This window comes from Podarcis raffonei, chromosome 6 (assembly GCF_027172205.1).
Source record: "Podarcis raffonei isolate rPodRaf1 chromosome 6, rPodRaf1.pri, whole genome shotgun sequence".
Lineage (NCBI taxonomy): Eukaryota > Metazoa > Chordata > Lepidosauria > Squamata > Lacertidae > Podarcis > Podarcis raffonei.
In genome coordinates, this window is record NC_070607.1 from 26,693,307 (window position 1) to 26,708,288 (window position 14,982).

Genomic DNA, 14,982 nt, shown 5'->3' on the forward strand with positions numbered 1-14,982 from the left:
TTAGAGGAGCAACGTGGTGCAGTAGTTATAGTGTCAGACTAGGACCTGGGAGACCAGGGTTCGAATCCCCACTGGGTGATCTTTTTTTTTAAAATATTTTTATTAAACAATTTTTATAGCCACACAAACAATCAATACATAACAACGACAAATACATAAACAGACAATAACAAAAACAAAAAAAACAAGTACCATTTCATATCCTAATTTCTTAAACCTTTCTTCCTCGACTTCCTCATGCCTCCCTTTTCTGTATTCCAAATTCTAATCAATTACTCAGCAAATCTTCCCTTATTTTACTTTAGATTTAAGCTAATCTTCCTTATTCTCCTTGTCTTAACCATTGCTAATAGTAACCATTTACTTTCCAGTCCAACATCATTCTAACTTTCATTAATTTTGTAGTATTTCTTTAAATAGTCCTTAAACTTTTTCCATTCTTCTTCCGCTGCTTCTCTTCCCTGATTTCGGATTCTGCTCGTCATTTCTGCCAAGCCCATGTAGTCCATCACCTTCATCTGCCATTCTTCCAGTGTGGGTAGATCCTGTGTCTTCCAGTACTTTGCAATGAGTATTCTAGCTGCTGTTGTAGCATACATAAAGAAAGTTATATCCGTCTTTAACACCCCTTGGCCGACAATGCCCAAGAGAAAAGCCTCTGGTTTCTTAGTGAAGGTATATTTAAATACCTTTTTAAGTTCATTATAGATCATTTCCCAGAATGCCTTAATCTTCGGGCACGTCCACCAAAGGTGAAAAAATGTACCTTCCTTTTCTTTACATTTCCAACATTTATTATCAGGCAAATGGTAAATCTTTGCAAGCTTGACTGGGGTTATGTACCACCTATAAATCATTTTCATAATATTTTCTCTTAAGGCATTACATGCCGTAAATTTCATCCCGGTGGTCCACAACTTTTCCCAGTCAGCAAACAAAATATTATGACCAATGTCCTGAGCCCATTTAATCATAGTTGATTTAACCGTTTCATCTTGTGTATTCCATTTCAGCAGCAAATTGTACATTTTTGACAAATTCTTAGTACTGGATTCTAACAATTCAGTCTCCAATTTTGATTTTTCCACCTGGAAACCAATTTTACTGTCCAATTTAAACACTTCATTTATTTGGTGATAGTGCAACCAATCTCTCACCTTCCCTTTTAATTTCTCAAAACTCTGCAATCTCAGTTTGTCCCCTTCCTTTTCCAGAATTTCCCCCCACTGGGTGATCTTGACCCAGTCACTCACTCTCAGCTTCACCTACCTCACAGAGTTGTTGTGGGAATTAAATGAGGAGGACCGTGCAAGCCCCCTTGAGCCCCATGAAGAAAAAGGGAGGATATAAATGCAATCAATAACGGCTAAATAATTCAGAAACTGCTCACCCAGGGCTTTTCCACACTTGCTTTTTGCCTCACTCCTTCAAGTCAGAGGCTTTAATGTTCTGTGTCTGAGTGTGGTGGTTTGTCTGTTTGTTGCCCCCCAGCTTTCCCTGTGTGAAAACCCACTCTTTAAACCGGAATCGGAGCAAATATCAGTGTGGGTTTCTCACAGATTGCCATTCTCTCTGATGGAGCTTTAAAGAGCAATGTTAAACAAAACGGAAATTTAAGAATCCCCATCAGTTGCTCTTGGTCGAAGTGACACCTTCATAATGGCTGTGTGGAGACAGATCATATTTTCGGAGGCTGTTTTTGACAGTCGCTCTCAGTTTATAGAATCCCTTAGGTCCCTTTCACCATCTACATTCTTGAGGAATTATACAACCTCCGCTGCCCTTATTTTGCTGTAGGGGAAATAAGAAAAGCCCATTAAAATACACAGTGCAGCAGGGAGAAGGTTATTGGGCTAGCAACAACGTCAGACCACTGAACTATCCGCTCACCACGCAGCAGGAAGTCTGCTGCATCAGCAGTCATGGGTTTCCACAGCTTTTAATTAAAGCTTCAACATGAAATAAATAAATAACACCTCGCCCGCGTTGCTTCATACTTAAAATACATGGGGGGTCACCCTAATTATTGGTAATTAGAATCCATTTCTTTATGGTTATACCTCCTCCCACAACAAAAGAGTGAGCATTAAATGTATATTCATGCATGTACATTCCTAGGCGACAGGCAAGTAAACGTGTGGAAAGGTTTTGCATTTTGAATGCCATCATGTGTCTGCGCTGCTAAATCTCCGATAGCTCAATTTACACCTTAGATGAATTTGCTTTCATCAAGGGTTGAACAGGCAAATGCGTACCAACTCTAAGGTTGTGGGTTTGTGAGTGGTTGTTGTTTTTAACAGTCCATGAAGAACTGAAGAGAACTATTAAGTTCCAATAGGTGCAAGAGACGGGACGCTCCAATAGGGATGCGGGTGGCGCTGTGGGTTAAAGCCTCAGCGCCTAGGACTTGCCGATCAAAAGGTCGGCGGTTCGAATCCCCGCGGCGGGGTGCGCTCCCGTCATTCGGTCCCAGCGCCTGCCAATCTAGCAGTTCAAAAGCACCTTCGGGTGCAAGTAGATAAATAGGGACCGCTTACCAGCGGGAAGGTAAACGGCGTTCCGTGTGCTGCGCTGGCCCGCCAGATGCAGCTTGTCACGCTGGCCACGTGACCCGGAAGTGTCTGCGGACAGCGCTGGCCCCCGGCCTCTTAAGTGAGATGGGCGCACAACCCCACAGTCTGTCAAGACTGGCCTGTACGGGCAGGGGTACCTTTACCTTTACCTTTAGGTGCAAGAGAGATTAAGAATGAACATAGGTTTCTGTGCATTGATCTTGTGGTCATTTCAGGCTTTGGGTAGGATATAATCTAAATAAAAGAGCACTACTGAGTTCTTTCCTCAGTGCATGAACAACTTGTTGCAATTTTTGTTTAACAGGGACAACTGTAGAGTGTTGTTAATTTTTATACTCACAAGCCATTCAGTCAGCTTAAAGCAGGCATGGCCAAACTCAGCCCTCCAGCTGTTTTGGGACTACAACTCCCATCATCCCTAGCTAACAGGACCAGTGGTCAGGGATGATGGGAATTGTAGTCCCAAAACAGCTGGAGGGCCATGTTTGGCCATGCCTGGCTTAAAGGATGTTAAATCTAGAATGGCCCCGAAACCATGCCTTCTATTGCCAGTGTTTATGTGAGTGCTTTTGCTTATATAGGCAAAATGGTGTCCCACACACAGCCCCAGTGCTGGGGATAGGGCCAATGCAGGGCTATTTAGGCCTGCCCTAGCCTGCCTTCAACCTTTTCATTCTACCCACCCTCCCATCCCTCCCATTGTTGGTCACCATTTAGGGCCAAATTGGGAGGGGAGTCAACAGTTGATTGGCCTTGGTGGTTTTATTTTTCACTATTCTGTACTGATTTGCTGGCAGATGTAATGAACAAAGAGTAACCAATAAATAGGTTAAAGTGGCGGTTAAATAGGTTAAACATTGGCAGGTAGGTCTGCAGAGGTTATCAGACAGTTAAGGTTGTAGTTCTGAGACTCGCCTTCAGGGCTGTGGGACTCACTGGCATGGTAAGGGGCACCTTGGGGGCCAACATGTAACATCAACCTATAATCCTGGGGGCCTCTTTATTCACCTGAAAGGTGGGGCTTAAGGGACAGCTCAGATGAAGTGGTACCCCTCACCTTTGGAAGGGTGGCTCGCCTGCAGTTTGTTATGAGTAGGGAGTATGTCTCACCATTGTTCTCCTCTGCAGGTTGGTTGCGTTAAAATCACTGTGGCCCAATTCACCCAGCCTTGTGTTTTTGTCTCCTTCCTTCCATGTTTGGTCACTGAGCAAGGCAAGTTATTACAGCTCAGCCCTGATGGCAGTGTCAAAACAAGGCATTTCAAAATGTGAATTCTCCACCCAGCGATGAGTTTAATTTAGTGTCCTTGGGCATCGCATTGTATCTTAGTATCTTAAGCTAACTACCTGGGAGGGTTGTTGTGAAACAAAAATACTGATCTAAGGGCTCTTTTGAGGAGGACGGTGTGGGTGCAGATGTTCTAATTGTGTTTATTAATATAGTCATATAATCAATCCAAGAAGCCCTAAAGCATGCCATTGTTAGAGAGATGGAACATATCCAAGATCAACCACTGTCCCTATCCCAAAAGATCAAAATATCTCCCTTGCAAAACAGTGAGTTTTCAAGACAGTGAAAATGCATTACATTTGACCTTGCCATGTTCTTGAACTAATGTTAACAGGCACAAATGAAGTTTGGTCTCTTATGACTCTATATGAGTCCTTCTAAACAAATCATGCTCCAGTTACATAATTGCTAGCGTTGCCTTGAACCCTTCCTTTGTCATAACAGATCATGGTGGGCGAAGGAATTCTCTACTGCTGCCTTTCAAAACGTCGGAATGGCATAGGAGCCGAGGCCAATATCAATGCGGGAGGCTGCAACTTCAACTCTTTCCTTAGGAGAGCCGTCCGATTTGTTGGTGGGTTTTGGCTCATGCCTTTGTTGAAGAATTTCTGGTTTTTGATTTGTAAGAATCTTGCTGCTTTTAGTCTCTTTAAAAAAATTAATTGAAGGACATGTCAGATTTCAGATCTACAAGAATGTACCATGTGGGCTGGGTCAAACATCTTCATAAGTGATATACAGAGATGAAAAGAGACCACCAACACGCTCACAATCTAATAGGCATGACACAAAAGGGAGAAAGGGAAGAGAAGGGAAGAGGAAAGTAAGATGTTATTTCTGAAGTTGTATAGTCTTATCAGTACAGTGGTACCTCAGGTTAAGTACTTAATTCGTTCTGGAGGTCTGTACTTAACCTGAAACTGATCTTAACCTGAAGCACCACTTTAGCTAATGCTGCCTCCTGCTGCCGCCGCGCCGCCAGAGCACGATTTCTGTTCTCATCCTGAAGCAAAGTTCTTAACCTGAAGCACTATTTCTGGGTTAGCGGAGTCTGTAACCTGAAGCGTATGTAACCCGAGGTACCACTGTATCATCCAATCTAGACAGGTGGGAATCCCTGCCTTTGCTTATGTTCAAAAATGTAAATATTTCTGCAGTATAAAATAGTACAGTCTAGGAAGGATATCTGGATTGGCCCTGACATCTGGAAATGTTAGCCTAAAAATAAATAAATCAGGAGGTTGCTTGATGGCCAGTAAATACATCATAAGGAAAAGTCAACATTTTCCTTGATTGTAAAGAAAAAAAGGAGGGACATGGGTGGCGCTGTGGGTTAAACCACAGAGCCTAGGACTTGCCGATCAGTAGGTTGGCAGTTTGAATCCCCGTGACAGGGTGAGCTCCCGTTGCTCTGTCCCTGTTCCTGCCAACCTAGCAGTTCAAAAGCACGTCAAAGTGCAAGTAGATAAATAGGTGCTGCTCCGGTGGGAAGGTAAACGGCGTTTCCATGTGCTGCCAGAAGCAGCTTAGTCATGCTGGCCACATGACCTGGAAGCTGTATGCCGGCTCCCTCAGTAAATAAAGCGAGATGAGTGCCGCGACCCCAGAGTCGGTCACGACTGGACCTAATGGTCAGGGGTCCCTTTACCTTTACCTTTACCTTTAAAGAAAAGAAGACTTATTATAGATCCCCCTTTACAAGAGAAAATGAGAAATAAATACACAGCTGCCAGTGATATTCATTTGGCATGGCTCTGTTTGAAATAAAGAATGAAAGTCTACAGCTAAAATCATTTGGAGGGGGGGGACCCATACACATTGAGCAATTTCTTAGCTTCACACGACAAAGTTCTCAGTATCCATTTTCCACAGTCTCTAATGTGTTCCTTTTCATTATAATATTGAACTATTGCACAGTCCATTTACAAAGCTCCCACCCACTTTTCTCAGCACAGCTCATCCCACTGCTGCTTAAATCAGTGTGGTGTAACAGCAAGAGTATAGAACTAGACATGTAGAGCTCCAGGTTCAAATCCCCACTCAGCCAAGAAGCTCATTTGATGACAAACATCATCTCTCAACCTTACCCTCCTCACAGGGTTCTTGTGGAGAAAGGTGGGGGGGGGGAGCACCATATATCCTGCTGTAAGATGGTCAAAGAGATGTAAATGTACTTTATTTATTTTTTTAAAAACCCAGCTAATTATGATACAACATCAGTCATGCTATCCTGGGTATATGACTTTTATTACCAATAAAAATAGAATACATTCAAAAACAACAAATAGAAAGTAAAAATAATACTTGGTGGAAGCAAGTCTTGTTAAAATCATTGCGGCTTGCAACTAAATTACATGTTTAGAATTAGTTGAGCTACAAGGCCAGAACTTTGGGGAGAAGTCCAGACTGAGCAGAAGAGCCCCCAAACGCAGCAGATCTTGCTAATCACATTTCGAAGTAAGTGAAATACTACACATGCCAGCCTGGTTTGCATACTGCACTAAACCATGGTTTACTGAACTGTGGCTTAGCTTGTATATGTGAACCCCACTCAGCAGCTGCACTGTGGTTTGCTTACTACCAACAAACCACAGTCTGAAGCCATGCTTTTTGTTGACTTAAGAACCTTGCTTTGTTTTCATTATAATAAAACAATGAACAGGGTGGTGATACAGTGACTACAAGATAATACCACAAAGGCAACTATCTGTAAAGAAACAATAAACATCCATAAAAATGGCAAAAATAGTTGCTTTCCCAAATAGGTTTTATATTAAACAATTGTAAGTGCTGTAAAGAAAGAGTCCGCTTGTGATATACCAGCGCTTCAGCTCAAACGTCATTCCAGTAATCAGACGTTTTGTCGCTGAAGAGTTTAATCACCAGCCTTCTTTAGGTTTAACAAACTGAAAGACACCGTCCCCTTTCTATGCCCCTCCCAATGGAAACATGCAGATGGGGACAGATATATCTCTGCTTTAAGTCGTTTACATACTGTCTTCTCTTGTATATTATTTACTACAAAGCTTGATGACTAAGGTCTTCAGCAACAAAACGTCTGATTACTGGAATGATGTCCAAGCACTGAACCACTGTGGACTCTTCATTACTGCGTTCGCTATTGTTCAAAATAACATCTATTTGGGAAAGAGAAGAAATGAGCACTGAACCATTGAACTCTTTCTTTACTGTGTCTGCTGTTGTTTAAGATAAAACCTATTTGGGAAGGAAACTACTTTTGCCATTTTTATGGATGTTTATTGTTTGTTTACAGATAGTTGTCTTGGTGATATTATATTGTTTTCATTATGGCTTGGTGTGAATCCAGCACCTTTCATTGCTCATGGTTTGTATGACACTCACCTGACTACAAAGGTGTTATACAAGAGCCACGGGAAAACAAACCTGACTTCGGAGAAACAAGCCATAGCTTGTTGGATCATCTGTGGCACAACTTGTGGCTAGCCCACGGTTTGTTAAACAAACCATGCCTTAAACAAACCATGGTGTGAACTAGGCCATTCTCTAAAGAAGGGAGGCTCCCTTAAAACCATTACAGAATTACCTAACTGCACCAATGACCTTATCCATTTTTCACTGTTAATTGGGCATAGTTCTATTGATTCCAAGGGAGGCAAAGCACTCTATTATCCAGATTATGATCCCAAGGCCAGAAGCATGTTTTATTACACAAGCAAACTCCAACTGGGAAGCAAGCCTTAATGATGAAGCATCATTTAACTGTGGGAACTTTACAATTGTGGAGTGTGCATGTGAAGATATAGCTGAGCTGTTACATACTAAATCTAAAGAGAGGTTTAGCTTTAAGCCATGACACGTTGCTCTCTGTGAAAACACATATTGATTAAAATACGATAACCAAATGAAATTGTTCGATGGAGACAGATTTGGGCCACAGGCCACCAGTTTGCCATCCCTTAACCTAGGATGAAGTGCTGTATCTATTTGGCCAAAGATGTTAAGGCTTCTCCCGCTTCACTTCTAGGTGTCCATATCTTTGGCCTTTGTGCCACAGCTCTCATCACTGACATCATACAGCTGTCAACTGGGTATCAAACGCCATATTTCCTGACTGTATGCAAACCTAACTATACATCACTCAACGTATCCTGCTCAGAAAATTCTTACATCGTGGAGGATATTTGCTCAGGAACCGATCCCATCATCATCAACGATGGAAGGTTAGACACAAAAAGATGGGGGAGGAGGGAAATATGATCTTTCATTGTTTATTATGTCTTGGGGAGGGGTTTGGGGGGTAGCTCAGTGGTAGAACATATGTCTTGCATACAGAAGGTCCCAAATTCAACCCTGGCATCTCCAGGGAGGGCTGAAAGAGATCCATGCCTGAAACTCTGGAGAGCCAGTGTAGGTAAACAATCCTGAGCTAGATGGATTAATGGTCTGGCTCAGTTTAAGGCCACTTACTAAATCCCAGTAAAAAATGTGCTGCCATCTATTTTCATCCATAACTGCGGACCAAAATCTGCTGATAATATCTGCAAGCTTTTCTAAGACCTGGGCATGCATACATGCATTTCATTCTCATGATTTAGATATATCATACCCAACTACATTATGCATTAATTTAGCCAAGAAGCAGCATTCAAGGGGGGAGGAGCAAGATGAAGGGGTGGAGCTTTGCAGATAAGAGCAGACTCTGTTTTCATTGGTTCTCATGAAGCCATATGGCACAGATGGCAAGATGGCTGGGGGGAGGAGCAAGATCTGCTCCTCCAATCAAAGCTAGCGTCACATTGACCAAGAAACGAGATATGGCTACTTTATTTCCTTCACGATCCCTGATTCACATCCAGAGCTGCCAGTGGTTGCACACATTGTAGTTATTTGAGAGAGTTGTGCATCTGGGATTTGCAAAGGAGATGTGGGCACCTCTCTGCATTGTTTATTAGAAACTTCAAGGGGGACGATGGCCACATAAAAACATAATGACTAATAATAATAATAATTTATTTATATCCTGCCCTCCCCAGCCAAAGCCGGGCTCAGAGCAGCTAATAACAGTAAAAATAGCACAGTTTACATAAAATCACAGACAATTAATTGAAATACATTCTAAAATCAGTTCAGAATCAAATTAATGGCAACCATTGGGCTAGGAGTTCTATGAAGATTACAGAAGGAGAGAGGGGGTCAGAATGTGCCTTGGCCAAAGGCCTGGTGGAACAGCTCTGACTTGCAGCCCCTGCGGAAAGATGTCAAGTCCCACAGGGCCCTAGTCTCTTGTGACAGAGCGTTCCACCAGATCAGGGCCACAGCCAAAAAAGCCCTGGCTCTGGTTGAGGCCAGCCTAACCTCCCTGTGGCCCGGGATCTCCAAGATGTTTTTATTTGAAGACTGTAAGGTCCTCCGTGGGACATACCAGGAGAGGCGGTCCCATAGGTACAAGGGTCCTAGGCCATATAGGGCTTTAAAGGTTAAAACCAGCACCTTAAACCTGATTCTGTACTCCACCGGGAGCCAGTGCAGCTGGTATAGCACCAGGTGAATGTGATCCTGTGGCAAGGACCCCGTAAGGAGTCTCACCGCGGCATTCTGCACCCGTTGGAGTTTCTGGGTCAGCAGTCTCAAGGGCAGCCCCACATAGAGTGAGTTACAGCACACATACGTAGGAGAGAACTGAAATTTGGGCCAGGGATTGCATGAATTATTCAGAGAAGATGAACACAGAAAGGTTTAGCATCAAATATGTGGCTTGACTTTGGATTCTGAAAATCTTCAAAAACCTCTTCACTCCCCAGAGCCTCCCCAATAATGCAGGAAACCAGTGCAGGGAAGAGTGTTCTTGCGTCCATGTGCTACTTGTGGGTTTCTGATTGGCCACTGTGAGAACAGGGTGCTGGACTAGATAGGCCATTGCCTTGCCTTACTTCCTCATGTGCTTTACAGTGACTTCCCATCACTTTGGCATACAAAGCTGGCCCAGGCATTAGGCAGGGTGAGGCTGCTGCCTCAGGCAGCAGAAGCCCACACATTGGCACCCCTAAACACATCCCTCCTGCCCTGCCACTTCCAGCGCAGTGGCGGCAGCAAAAGCAGCAGGGCAAGGCAGCACTTCCTGTTTTGCCTATTGTTATGTACTGAGTTGAATAGAATCCAAAATGCAGCAGTCTGATTGGTCCACAGGAGCCACCCAATCCAGCTCCAGGTGGAAGTGAATCCGCAACCTGATTGGCCTACAGGAGAATCCCGGAATTAGCCAATCACGTGGGGCCCATTGTGTAAATAATGTCTATAAAGCAGACATTCTGAGAGAATGTCCATTCCTCCTCACCACTATGAGCTGAATAAAGAGCATGAAATCCACTCTCGATTCTGAGTATATTTCACCTATAGTGCCTCCCCTGGACACATCACATACCATGTGTTGCCATCTATTTATATTCCCCAAGTGCAAAAAGTCAGTACAAATTCTGCCGCTTTTCCACATGCCAACCATAGTAGTACCATTTTTCTTTACAGAGTTGTTGTACATTTTTTTGGCAGAAGTTCTTAAAACCTGCCCATGGCGGGGGATCTTTATAACAATTGCCTTCCCCCCCCCTTTTTTTTGGCATGCTTTTAAGAGGAAGCAGGTGTTAAAACGTGGCTTCAAGAGACAAAAGTTCAAAAAAAAAGTGATGTTAAGCATCATTCCCAGCCACTTGCTCCCTAAAATTTTCCTGCCTCACTTTGCAGTTGTTTTATCACCCAAAGCAGTTCTGTGCTTCTGAACATTTAGTGCAAAATGCACATAAAAATGTATGCATTTGTGAAAATATACAAAAATGTGCTCTTTGATGAAAAAATGTTTTGCAAAATGGGACTATTGGGGAAAATTGCATATACACACACACACACACACACACACACACATATATATGCAAATAGATGTGCAAATGTGGAGAATTGAACTTAAGACTGGAAAACTGAAATAGCGAAAGAAGCTGAAATCGGCAGATCCGCCTATATCTATGTTCAAATGATAAGCATCAATATCATTTAATTATGTGGTTCCGATCACATGATAAAGATCAAGTGATGCATTGCATGTGTGAAAGGGCCATTACAGCTCCGACAGACAAGACATTCATTTTCATTCACATCATGCTTCTCAATGGCAACAATTTAGCTGCAAATCATCCCATACGGAGCAATGAAGGATAGAGAAATCAAGTGATACCATGTATGTATCAGCCTGGCCTTAAGTGGGGAGAGAGATCTCTCCACTGTTGAAATTAATGGATTTCACCCAACATTAATTATACTCAGAGTAGGTCCATTTGTTGTCCAGTAGCACCTTAGGGACCTAATAAATTTGTTCTTTTGTGTGCATGCACACTTCTTCAGATGCTTAAGATTCATGCACACGAAAGCTTATACCCAGAACAAACTTAGTTGGTCTCTAAGGTGCTGCTGGACATTATATATATATTAAAAAATTCAACTGCATCAGACCAACACGGCTACCTACCTGAATTAAGTCCATTAATTCAAGAAGTCTATTCTGAGCAGAATTTGGATGCAACCCAATGACTATAATTACTCAACCTTTTTTCCCTAGATTGTTGTGCATTACAGATTCTTCTGTGTAATTGAAGAATCTGTCCATTGCAATACATAAACCAAAACCCACATTATTTGAGACCAGAAGTTTACTCTGGTAATGGTGCCTAAATTCCACATTCTCTCCAGTACACTGAACGGGTTTTTTTTTTTTAAAGCCCTATAGTGTGATGATATTACAGCTTGTAAGTTAAATATGATTACAATACTGGACCACCCAGTGCTTTGGTTATTTTAAAATCAGCTCTTGCGGAATGTATTTTTAAGTGAGAAATTTAATTTGGGTGTCCTTCCTTTGCAGAAAGTCATTCCCTTCGCAACACGCCACCCTGGCAGCATTTGCAGCTGTGTACGTTTCGGTGAGTAATTAAGCCTCTTTGCAATAACGTGGACAAAAGGGTAAAGTCAGAATGTCATTTCATGTCTTGTTTAAAGCAGGAAGGTTGAGACTGCAGATGCCACGTGTCCCCCCACCCCCCAAAAAAGAGGAAAAACTTTTCCCTGCTCCCCCCCCCATTTATTTATTTATTTAGGGAGGCCTGAGATAGAAAAATCGGAAATCAGGGCTGAAATTAGAGGGTAAAATTTTATGAAATTGGTTTTTTATTTCAGAATAAGTCAAGTACTTCTTAAAATGCCACCAATTCACATTATTGCAGATCAGATGCCTCCAACCTCCGCATCAAATGAATGAAACTGAAAAGAGTTGAGAAGTTTGTGTTAATTTCTACAAACTTTCCATGTTCTGAAGCCCATGGAGTTCAAAGCAAAAGCTCAGGATGAGAAGCTATGGACCTTTCAGGCTTAAGGAGAGGCACATTACTAGCTCATTAAGGAAACAAGAAAGCAAACCATCCCACCTGGGAGATTTAACTAAATTGCTTTTTTTAATGTTTTGTTTTGTTTTAAAGATGTACTTCAATTCCACGTTAACCGACTCCTCTAAACTTCTGAAACCGCTTCTAGTATTCGCATTTATCATCTGTGGGATTATATGTGGACTGACTCGCATCACCCAGTACAAAAACCACCCAGTTGATGTTTACTGTGGCTTTTTAATTGGAGGTGGAATTGCCCTGTATTTGGTAAGTAGACTGGAATTGTGCAGAGATGCCTGCGTTTTGGTAGCTAAATGCCCTACAAATAAGAAATATTTTGTTTCACTTTTATTTGTAATAGATTCTGCTCTGCGCGATACTGTAGAACGGAGGTTTTCAACCTTTTTGAGTCCATGGCTCCCTTGACCAACTGCATTCTTTTTTGCAGCTGTGGGGCATTGTGCTCTAAGCCTTAGAAGCCCAGTTATGTCAGCCTTGCCAGTGTGGTGTAGTGGTTAAGGGCGGTGGACTCATAATCTGGTGAACCGGGTTCGCTTCCCCGCTCCTCCACATGCAGCTGCTGGGTGACCTTGGACTAGTCACATTTCTCTGAAGTCTCTCAGCCCCACTCACCTCACAGAGTGTTTGTTGTCGAGGAGGAAGGGAAAAGGAGATTCTTAGCCACTTTGAGACTCCTTAGGGTAGTGATAAAGTGGGAAATCAAATCCAAACTCCTCCTCCTCTTCTTCCTCTTCTTCTTCTTCTTCTTCTTCTTCTTCTTCTTCTTCTTCTTCTTCTTCACCGCAAAGCCGGCAGCCCATTACCCTTTTCGAACAGCCTCCCTTGTGGAGTGTTCTCTCAACCTCCTCTCCCCTCTCCATGGGAGTCCTCCAGGCAGACACCCCGGTCTCTGAGCCCCACACACCCGCCTCCAAGAGAGGTGCCTCCTCACATCGCCCCACAGGGGCCTGGGAAGAGGATGCCCCCAGCATTAGCGGCCCGACAGAGACTGGCCAAAGGTGAATGTGAGGCCAGCACTTGGGAGGCAGCAGCCGGTGCCGCCGGGCCTGCATGGCAGAAAGGCTCACCTTCGGCACTGGACACTCTGCACCCAGGCAGGCATTGCACACAGCAAGTACAATAAAAGCCAGTATGGTGCCTGCCTATCTGCCCAGCCTCCCACTTGTCCATTCCCAACAGCAAGGGCTGGCAGACTGACCAGCTAAGCTCCCTCGCCCTCTTGCTTGCTGACTCCAAAGCTCCTGGCAGATATGTTGGGTGGAACTTGGTGCCTCTAGTCTCTGGCATGTAGACGCATTCAGACATTTTCTCAACTCTTATGAGTCCTAGACCGCACGCTTGCGTTGACTGAGGCTGATGGAAGTTGTAGTCCAAACCCTCTTGAATAAATAAATAAATTTTATTTATTCCCTGGCCAGAGCGGGCTCAGGGCGGCTAATACCATTAAATCACAGTAAAAACATAATAGGGGGGAAAGAGAGGGAGGGAACCAATTTAAAATACAGGTTAAAATGCAATTTAAATTGCAGCCTCATTTTTAAGTAGCTGATAAATCAAGATCATAAGGGGAGGGAAACATAAGGGTCAGACCAAGTCCAAACCAAAGGCCAGACAGATCAGGCCCTGCGGAAAGATGTCAAGTCCCACAGGGCCCTAGTCTCTTGTGACAGAGCGTTCCACCACGTCAGGGCCAGGGCTGAAAAGGCCCTGGCCCTAGTTGAAACCAATCTAACCTCCTTGAGGCTTGGGACCTCCAAAGTGTTGTTATTTGTGGACCTTAAGGTCCTCCGCGGGGCATATCAGGAGAGGCGGTATGAAGGCACCAAGTTGGGGAAAGTCAGCCTAAAACCACCACCCAGCACCCATTGAGACAAGTGCCTGAACACTGATACCATTAAAATGGATAAGGCCAGCTGTAGCAGCCTTATATCATTTATAAAGCCCATTTGGAGTACACGTATGATGAACTTGGCGTTCTTCAAACTTGAGACTTGTTTTTGTCCTTAGAGAGTGCAATGCATTTTCTTTTTAATGGACCACTGAATGTGTAAATAGAGTGAAGCTCAAGCGCCTGCTGAGGTTCTGCACAAATTGATTTGAAACTGATGAATTTGTCTCTCGCCAAGATATTGCATTACATGGCTATTAAGCAACAGAAAGGGCATAACCTTTGAGCAGAAAACTAATCAGGTTGAGGCCATGATCGGTAAATCAGGCTGGTGTGACTGTAAAATTGAGTGTGAGGGACAGGAGTTATCCCAAAGCTGAAAATGAATATGAAATAGCAGTATTTACATTAAGAAAAATAATCTTTTGAGAATGCTTTGAAATTTATGTTCAGCAACGTTGATAACTTGCCTCGGATTGATTTTTGTCCTAACTCATTTACTGGTGAATTATGATGAGAAATCATCACCTTATCACAAACTTAAATGGTAAATAATAGCATTTCTAGTAGGTTATTGCTTTTATTGCCATTCTTTTTCATTTTAAGCCACATTGTTTAGTAAATGATGCACTCAAAATGGTTTTTGATTTGGAGGTAAGCTCTGTTGAAACATCAATGGATATTTCCCACAGTGGTCGAGATCCAGAGGAGTGTTTGGCTTAACCCAAGCACCCAGCAAGGGCTTTGAAAGGCCGATGTTTCTTGCCCAGAAGCAGCCCATTGGCAAGCAACTTTTGAAATTTA

General features: G+C 43.1%; 1 protein-coding gene across 1 annotated transcript in view; it reads left to right on the forward strand.

Annotated features, from left to right (window-relative positions):
* The window catches only part of PLPPR4 (phospholipid phosphatase related 4), a 40,082-nt gene that overhangs the window by 19,928 nt on the left and 5,172 nt on the right, over positions 1-14,982 (forward strand). Inside the window, exons 3-6 of the mRNA XM_053391745.1 lie at positions 4,309-4,438; positions 7,871-8,066; positions 11,753-11,810; positions 12,363-12,536. Of these exons, the coding sequence (XP_053247720.1) occupies positions 4,309-4,438; positions 7,871-8,066; positions 11,753-11,810; positions 12,363-12,536 (558 nt within the window). The remainder of the gene's footprint in view (positions 1-4,308; positions 4,439-7,870; positions 8,067-11,752; positions 11,811-12,362; positions 12,537-14,982) is intronic.